This window comes from Myotis davidii, unplaced genomic scaffold, assembly GCF_000327345.1.
Source record: "Myotis davidii unplaced genomic scaffold, ASM32734v1 scaffold964, whole genome shotgun sequence".
Classification (NCBI taxonomy): domain Eukaryota; kingdom Metazoa; phylum Chordata; class Mammalia; order Chiroptera; family Vespertilionidae; genus Myotis; species Myotis davidii.
The window spans coordinates 2,769,443-2,778,940 of record NW_006298351.1 but is presented as its reverse complement, the minus strand read 5'-3'; the positions used below and the strand labels follow the sequence as shown (position 1 = coordinate 2,778,940).

General features: G+C 40.4%; 1 protein-coding gene across 1 annotated transcript; it reads left to right on the top strand.

Moving 5' to 3' along the window:
• Window positions 1-5,271: 5,271 nt before the first annotated feature.
• On the top strand, window positions 5,272-6,315 carry LOC102755315 (olfactory receptor 1L8-like). Its single transcript, XM_006774014.1, has one exon. The coding sequence runs from the start codon at window positions 5,348-5,350 to the stop codon at window positions 6,290-6,292; it is 945 nt and encodes a 314-aa protein (XP_006774077.1). The 5' UTR covers window positions 5,272-5,347; the 3' UTR covers window positions 6,293-6,315.
• The last annotated feature ends 3,183 nt before the right edge of the window (window positions 6,316-9,498 follow it).

Here is a 9,498-nt window from a genome sequence, read left to right as displayed (position 1 = left end):
ACCCATCTGTTTTCATTGAACAGTACCTGGCTCCAAGGATGGCTCTTCAATTTCCTGCATAAAAAACAAAAATAAATAAAATAAAATAAAAGTTCTCACCCGAAAAGGAAGTTCTAATATGTGAGGTGACAGATATGGTAACTGACATTGTGGCAACCATTTTGCAATACAGTGGGGCTTTGACTTAGGAGTAATTCGTGACTAACAGGGGGTGAGAGTGAGGGCAAGACTGGGGGGAATGAGGGGACAATGGGGGGATAAAGACACATTTGTAATACCTTAATCAATAAAAATAAAACAAAAATAAATAAAATAAAATAAAAGTTCTCACCCGAAAAGGAAGTTCTAATATGTGAGGTGACAGATATGGTAACTGACATTGTGGCAACCATTTTGCAATACAGTGGGGCTTTGACTTAGGAGTTTAATTCGTGACGGAGCTTGTAACTCAAATTACTCGTATGTCAAATCACTGTGACGTTCGCTGCACCAACTAGCGGTGGAGTTTCTGAAGCTGGCTCATAACCTGAATTTTAGCTCGCAACTCAACTCAAAGCAAAAAATTGGCCAAGAGACGGCTCGTATCTTGAAAAACTCGTTAGTCGGGACACTCGTAAGTCAAGTCCCCACTGTATATACATTATCAAATCATTGCATTGCACGCCTTAAACTTACACAATGTTATATGTCAAGTCTACCTCAATACAGCTGGAAATAAATGAATAAACATTTATTGATTGAATGAGTGGAAAGAAGGAAGGCCACATGAATAGTTGGTGGAGGAGGCAGGACTCAGATCCAGGGCTTTCTGTCTCTGTAGTACTTACTCTTCATATGTAAGTTAACATTTAAAAATTAAACTCAAGGCTGAGGAAAAAGGCCCATGTATTGTGTGAGATGGTGGTTTACACTGGGAGCTATAGAGAAGTGTGCTTGTATTTCCTATAAAAATGTTGTGGATGATGTTCATCAGATTACATGACACTCTCTATACGAAATTCAAAATGAAATCTGTCTGGTTTCAGTGCCAGGAATAGTTGTTATTCTCATTTTTCGGATGAAGAAACTGAGGCTCATAGAGGTTAAGTAGCATATTAAAAGCAACTAACTGGCGAGGCCAGCATTCTAATAAATATCTCCTTCCCTCAACTCTAACCCTCAAAACACTGCTCTGCGCCTAAACTCTGAAAACATTCGTTTTCCAAAGCCCCTTCGCTGTATATGACAGTAGCCCTTGCCTGACTGTGTGCTTTAAACATACATAAATCAGCCTAATCCGACTTAGAAAGAGTCTAATCCACGTGCCTGCCCAGACACTGGGCACACATACACACCATTGATCTACCCTCACTGAATCCCCTGAACACTGCAACCTCCATGTATTGACATATGACTTGCCCGATTCCAGAATACACCTCAGTCCTCATCAGAATCCCCAAACATAAAAATATTCCCCCACATAAATGTCTGCACACTCTTGCTAACCAACCCATAGTTGGGGAAACTGAAGCATGCCCTTGAGCTGTTAAGAGCCTAAGAAGCTCTGAGATTAGCCCCAACATCTAAACATCTAAAACAGGAAGCCTCGGGGGGGTCCCCTTTCCCCTTTGGAGTCAGCTCTAACTGTGATTCCGTCTGCTTTCTCTGCCCAGAGAGATCATAGGAGGAACTCCCCTGAGAGAGCTCACAGCACAACTCCCTCCCCTAACAGGAGCCCCAGAGGCCAGCAGAATGGAGCTCAAACTCATGAGGAGCTGACTGAGTGAAGAGTCCTTGCCATTGAATGAGGGCATCTCTGCCTTCTGAGATGTGGAGCTGGGAAAAGCAGCCACATGCTGCGGACCAGACTTTAGGAAAGAAATGGGGGTTTGAGGCCAGCGAATGGAACTGTCTTATCCCTTTAGAGTAGTCCACCAGCTCCTCCCTCCTTTCCTGTTTCTCTCTGGGTTAATCAGCTCAGGATTTCATGGGAGAAACATCAAGGAGCTGAACTTCGGCTGAGAGCAGACTCGGAGCTGATTAGCAGAGGTGGTACAGATTAGCTTCTGGACCGGGAAGGAAAGAAAAGCATCTGGATATGGAGGTGAGCTTCAGGAAGCTGGTTATGCAGTATTCACTTTAGTGCTTATTCTTTCCTCCCTGAAAGTTTCAAATATTTCATGGATTAAGAAGTCATAGGGTGCAACTAAAGCCTCCATCTGGCTTTAGGTTTTAAGTCCATCCAGTTGGATCTCTAGGCCATCTACGCTGTACCTTTCGGTGGAAGCAAAAACCCATCAGTATATAAAAAAAACAACAAAAAACTATTGTATTCTCAGCCTTATCCACTCACCAATGCTTTCAGAACTGTTCTTTCTGATTCTCAGATCCAAGACCTTCTTCCCTTTTTCCTAGTCATCAGCATGGGTGATCCTCACATCTATAATCAGAGCACTCAACTTCATTAATGAACCCAAATCTCTGCTCATTTTTTGCATTCCCCAGGCAGCCCTTTCACAACTGACTCATTTGTGAACTGACCTGGGTTTGACAAACTGATTTTCAGACAGGGAATCTCCCTCACTAGTCATAAAACATCAGGCATCAGCTTGTGGACAGGTGACCCCTTCCCGCCCCCCATTTTATGTAGTAAGTCCAGGGCACTGTCCAGTGCACGACCATAACTCCATACACTAGACACACCCCATGCATGGCCAATTTTTTCCACCCAGTTTTGGCCAGTTAATCATGGATATTCAAATTTTAAAATTCTATCATCTGTACGACACAGAAACATAGGTCACTTCTCTTACAACTACAGGCACAGATTCTGAACGTGGGAGTAGAAAGCTTGTCAGCCAAGGGGGATGAAGGGTAGTTCATGGGGAAATGACCACAGTGAGGAAAACAACTGTTTGGTGTCACATAGACACCAAAACACAAGGAGGTGGATCATCAGGTTTACAAGCATGAGCTTCAGAGTGAGTCAGCTTGGGGTTCAAGTTTGATTGCTACTCACTTCCTTAGTGATCTTGAGCAAAGCACTTTACCTCTGTAACCTCTGTAAGCCTCCGTCTCCTGATAGCAACACATGCCTCATAATCCCTCATCATGGATTTAGTGAGCTGTAATAAATTTTCAATAAATATTGGTCATTATTATTAACTTTAATTACTGATGCACTCAAATCATTCAGTGCACAAACAAATATTCCTTATATAAAATCTGCAAAATCATGAAATTAGTCTGACGATTTGGCAGTGAGGGATATGATATTTTAAGCATGTAATGTCATTGATTTTGAGAACATCAGGAATCGTAGAGAAGGAAGGTGATGCTGGGACTGATGAGGATCAACAGTTTCTCCTGAGTGTTTCGAATATGCTTCTCTCTCTCTCTAAGTGCTTTATTTTTTTTAATATTTTATTGATTTTTTACAGAGAGGAAGGGAGAAAGATAGAGTTAGAAACATCGATGAGAGAGAAACATCAATCAGCTGCCTCCTGCACATCTCCTACTGGGGATGTGCCCGCAACCAAGGTACATGCCCTTGACGGAATCGAACCTGGGACCTTTCAGTCCGCAGGCTGACGCTCTATACACTGAGCCAAACCGTTTTCGGCATCTTTAAGTGCTTTAAATGCATTATCTCAGTAGGTTCTCATGAGAATGTGGATATGTGTCCAGTATCACACAGGAAGAAACTGAGGTCTAAAGATGTTTAGTGTCTTACAACTAAACTGTAATCATTTTTTTTTGCTTTGTTTTACTTTCTCAGCAACTTTCAAATATGCAATTAGTATTATTAACTATCATTTCATTGTTAATAAAATTACAGCCTTTAATTGTTAAATGAGTTAATATATTAATATATCAGTGTAAAATGAATTAATATATTATTATATATTATATGCGGTGCTTTTTGTTTTTTTATATTTTATTGATTTTTTACAGAGAGGAAGGGAGAGAGATAGAGAGTTAGAAACATCGATGAGAGAGTAACATCGATCAGCTGCCTCCTGCACACTCCCTACTGGGGATGTGCCCACACCAAGGTACATGCCCTTAGCCAGAATTGAACCTAGGACCATTCAGTCCGCAGGCCGACGTTCTATCCACTGAGCCAAACTGGTTAGGGCTATAGGAGGTGTTTTTAAATGCATGAAAATTTCAGTACAATATGCTCCATTCAGAGTGTGTGAAAGAATATGCTATCCCTAAATAAATTATTTTATAAACACTTTGGTGATAAGAGTATGTTCCCTGTAGAGATTTTTATGGTAACCAAGAATTTATAAATAACTAATGTCTCAAAATATTGGAAATTCCCCATGTAATATGTCCATTCACAAGGTATGGATGAATATGCTGACTCTAAAAAATTGACTTAAAACACTTTGCTGATACCAGATCTCTCATTGCAGAGTTTTTGTGGTAGCAAGAAACAGAGACCATTTTGATGTCCATTCAGGTAGCTAGAAATGACTGGGGAAAATAACATATATACTGTAGCTTAAAAATAAACATGTTTCTCATTGGTATTTTTAGATATATATATATGAAAGATGAACTTTAAAACATGACTTGAATACTCTACAATTGGTGCCCATCCTGTATAAATGTGATTTAGGACAGGAGGTTAAAGAAAGGAAAAACAATTCACAAAAAAGGGGAGACTTACATAGACTGATGATGATAGATTGTCATGAGTTATGGAGGCTGAACCTTTCACTCTGTACCCAGAGGAGGAAAAAAAATCAACACTTTATTGAACTGGGCTCAACATTCCCCTTAGATTTGCCCTGTAGGTTATTTTGGCAAACCCTTGTTTTTTCCAAGACACACCTAAATTTGCTTTGATAGAGGACCAAGTGTCCTGTGACTTTTCTATCTAAAACACCTCCATCGACACTCCCCATCCATCTCCATTCCTTTAAATACTGCTTTATTTTCTTCACAGATTTTATCCCTACTTTATGTTACATCCTGTATTTTGTTTGTTGATCATCTATCTTTCCAATTAGAACATGAACTACACAAAGGCAAGGACTTGTTTTTACTGCTATGTCCCCACAAGGGAAGAATAGGAATGAATGAACTTGAATCTGAGAGGTCCATCTCTGATGGTTTCTAAAGGAAAACTCTTATTCTTTCCCTCCAGCTTTCTGTAAAAAGACTTTGTGATGCCCATGGGCTTGGAAAGGAAGGACCACATCAAGAACAATGAGGCTGACAAGCTGTCCCTGCACAGCAGCTAATTGTGATTAAATAGAGGAAGCAAAGACTTTTCTGGGTTCTCAAGATTTGGGTTATGGAATCGGAGCATGTTAAATAACAAAACTTCTTGTGTATAACTAGACCCAAGTCAATGGAAAGAGTCAACCAAACCAGCAGTGTCTCTGAGTTCATCCTCCTGGGACTGTCCTCCCGGCCTGAAGACCAGAAGCCACTCTTTATTCTGTTCCTCATCATATACCTCATCACTCTAACAGGGAACTTACTCATCATTTTGGCCATCCACTTTGACCCCCAACTCCAGACCCCCATGTATTTCTTTTTGACTTTCCTGTCTTTCACTGACATTTGCTTCGCAACAACCATTGTCCCCAGGATGCTAGTTAACTTCCTATCAGAAAAGACCATCTCTTATGCTGGATGTCTAACTCAGATGTATTTTATCTATGCTTTGGGCAATACCGACAGCTTCCTCCTAGCAGTCATGGCCTTTGACCGTTATGTGGCCATCTGTGACCCCTTCCACTATGTCACCACCATGAGCCATCACCGCTGTGTTCTGCTGGTGGCCTTTTCCTGCTCATTTACGCACATGCACTCTCTCCTACACACACTTCTGCTGAATCATCTCATCTTCTGTGACTCCAATGTTATCCACCACTTCCTCTGTGATCTTAGTCCCCTGATGAAATTGTCCTGCTCCTCCACATTTATCAATGAAATTGTGATAATGACAGAGGGACCTATTGTTTTGGTGACCCCTTTTCTATTCATTACTTTCTCTTACATGCGAATCCTCATCACAGTGCTCAAAATCCCCTCAGCAGCTGGGAAACACAAAGCCTTCTCCACTTGTGGTTCTCACCTCACTGCAGTAACACTCTTTTATGGAAGCATCTTTTATGTCTACTTACAGCCCCTCTCCACCTACACTGTCCAGGACCACATAGCAACAATTGTCTACACAGTTTTGACCTCCATGCTAAATCCTTTTATCTACAGCCTGAGAAACAAAGACCTGAAACAGGGCCTGAGGAAGCTGTTGGGCAAGAGGAAAGCCCAGGCAGCTCCCTCCTGACAAACCCACTGGTATCTGCTCCCCTTGGATCTGGCTTCTATTGGCTCTTTTTGATGAACAGTCACACTGTTGGAGGTTAGCACCCTTAACCCATGTGAGACGAGGCTATTGTGGGCAATTACATCCATTGATGACAACCCCACCAATTGGCCCTGCCTCTGCTCATATGATACCCTTCCTCACTATTCCTCCACTTCCCTACAAAGTAGATTCTTCACTTTCTCATCTTCCAAATACTGTTATATTTCTTTTCCTCCAAATATTTCCTAAACAAATTTCTTTCTTTTTATTGTCATCCTCCAAAGCCCTTCACATTTCAACATATTGCTGAAAATCATTAGTTAATGTATAGCTGTTGAATGCCTTTGCAGATACTTGTAGAGAGAAAGAATGGAGAGAGGAAAGAGGAGGAGGTAAAAGGTTTAATTTTAGATAATTTTATCATTTTGAGGATTTTTATAATGCTTTATTGTACTTTTTCTAAAAACTTTTATCTTTCTGTCTAGAGAAACCTCTCACGCCATCATTTTTCTGTCTATCCTTACTTTACCATATTGCTATAGCTTTATTTCTTTTAAATTTTCTCTCATATTTTTTATCATGCAATTTAAAAATGCTAATGGCCAGGAATAACAAGAATTAAGAGTGATAACATTATCCATTTCACAGTGGGGAGGTTAGAACCATTCTTCACTCCATCTATCCTAAAGCTAATATTTAAAAATATGTGATTTAATATTTTATTCAAGAAACTCCCACCCTTAGAAATCTAACATATTGAAATATTATCACAAATGTATATTGAATATATGTATCCTATATAATAAAAGGCTAATGTGCAAATCGAACGGTGGAAAGACTGGTCAATATGAAGCACACTGACCACCAGGGGGCAGACGCTCAATGCAGGAGCTGCCCTCTGGTGGTCAGTGCGCTCCCAGAAGTGCCCTCTGAGTGCCACTCAGCCAGAAGCCAGGCTCATGGCTGGCGAGCACAGTGGTGGTGACCAGAGCCTCTCCCACCTCCGAGCAGTGCGGAGCGGGCCTAAGCCAGCAGTTGGACATCCCCTGAGGGGTCCCGGACTGTGAGAGGGCACAGGCCAGACTGAGGGACCTACCCTTCCCCCACCCAGTGCACGACATTCATGCATTGGGACTCTAGTAGGACAAGAAAAAGAGATGCTCAGTAATTAGAAGTTTGCCCTGCACTATAGATAGGTCAATTAAAAAAGGACTAACCACAAAAGAAAAATTATTCAATTGCCTTTTATAAAAATTTAAAACTTCTGCTAATCAAAAGACCCCTTAAGAAAGTGAAAAGATAAAAATATTTACAGCACATATATCTGCTAAAGGACATATTCAGAACATATATAAAGAACTCATGCAAATCAATAAGCCAAAGCATACAACTCATTTTTTTTAAGTGGGCAAAAAACATAAACAGACATTTTACAAAAGAAGAAACTCAAATGGCCAAGATCCAGTGTGAACAGGGACTTGACATCATTACTGATCAGAAAAAGGCAAATTAAAGCCACAATGCCATACCACTGAACACTCAATAGCATGGCTACAGTTTAAGACAATACAAAATTTTGGTAGGATTTGGAACAACTCAAAGTCTTATATATTGGTGCTGGAAATGTAAAATTATAGAATAACTTTGGATAACATTTTGGCAATTCCTAATAAAATGAAACATGCAACTACCTTCTTTTTTTTTTAAGTGTTCAAAAAAATTGTAGCAGCTTTATTCACAATAAGCCAAACTAAAAACAACCCAAGTGTTCAACAGGAAACAGATAAATAAATCATCAGTATAAAGCCATACACTTAATATTTGAATCATCTCACTATATTTAAATTATTATTCAATGTTAAAAGAAGTGGATGACCTTGACATGATGCACAAAGACTCTGGGAGTATTCTGCATTGATGCGCAATATAGATTAATGTCCGGCAAACATGACTTCATCTGAATATAAAGGAATATATTTGAGAATTTGGGGAGATGCAGAGGTGGGCATGAGAGAGTCATGATGCTATGTATCACCGCACAAAAATTAACTTCGCCTCACAGAGTGTCTCCTCGTCTTGTGAATCCTGTTGACTTGAGTCCAGGATAACATTTGCATGTGCAGATTGCAGACATTTCTGCTCAGAATTCTATTTAAATTCCTCTAAATTTGACCGTGCATACTCCTAAAGGGAAAAGGGCTGGATAGTGGCTTTACCTATGGGGCTAAATTAAGACTGACCATACGTGATGCCTCACTCCCTCCTGGTAGGGATACCCAAGTCCCATCATTCTTTGCCTTTCTACTCCTTCCTAGAAATGGATAAAATAGCTCTAGAGAACCTAATCCTGCTGCATGCCAATAGAGGGCAGTATAGCTGTACCAGAAATGTCTAGCCAGAGAAGCCCAGTCTATAAGCAGGTAGTAATTGGAAAAAGTGGGAGAACCAGGGCAGTTGAAAAGAGATCACATAATGGGAAATAATGGCAAGGAAGGGAGTTGCCATTCTTAAGAAACTACCTCAGTGCTAGAGAATAATATTCTGAGCTGTTTCTTTCTTTCATTGTGGTGCTGAGTCATGGCCAATACAGGAAGATGCCCCAGGTTTTGTTTTCCCCTGAGAAGGAGAATTGGGCCGAAGCCAGACTACAACAATTTCCTGAAAACACATCAGAGTTCCTTGATGACCTGCCTAGATAATATTAGATTAGGATATCATTTTAGTCACATTTTGTTGTTATACTTATCATGCTGATTCTCTGTATCCCTAAGAGGATTTCTGCCTTTGAACCTCACTGGATATACCATGACTGTCAGCTAACAACTGCTACATTATGTTTCTGTAAACCAGGACAACACCTGGTTAAATCAAGTCTCTGGGTATGAGGGAGGCACATTGCTGTTGTCTGCCCAGTACGTTGGAATCTAAAATTTGCTCTTTTTGACTACAGATATGGATATGAATGGAAAACTATACCAGCAAGCATTCAAGGAATCATAGTGATGTCCAAGAAGGCAATATTGGCACAATATGGTTGTCACTCTAGAACTTCCCCCCAACAAATGATTACGGGAAGCCTTTGAGATACTTGAACGTAACTGCATCTACCAAGTGAATATGCTCACCTGGCAATATCTTGAAGAACACAATACTTTTTTGTGCATATAGTTACTTGAATTAGGCGC

Coding starts and splice junctions, on each gene's coding strand:
- LOC102755315 (XM_006774014.1), top strand. CDS start 5,348: ATGGAAAGAGTCAACCAAACCAGCAGTGTCTCTGAGTTCATCCTCCTG.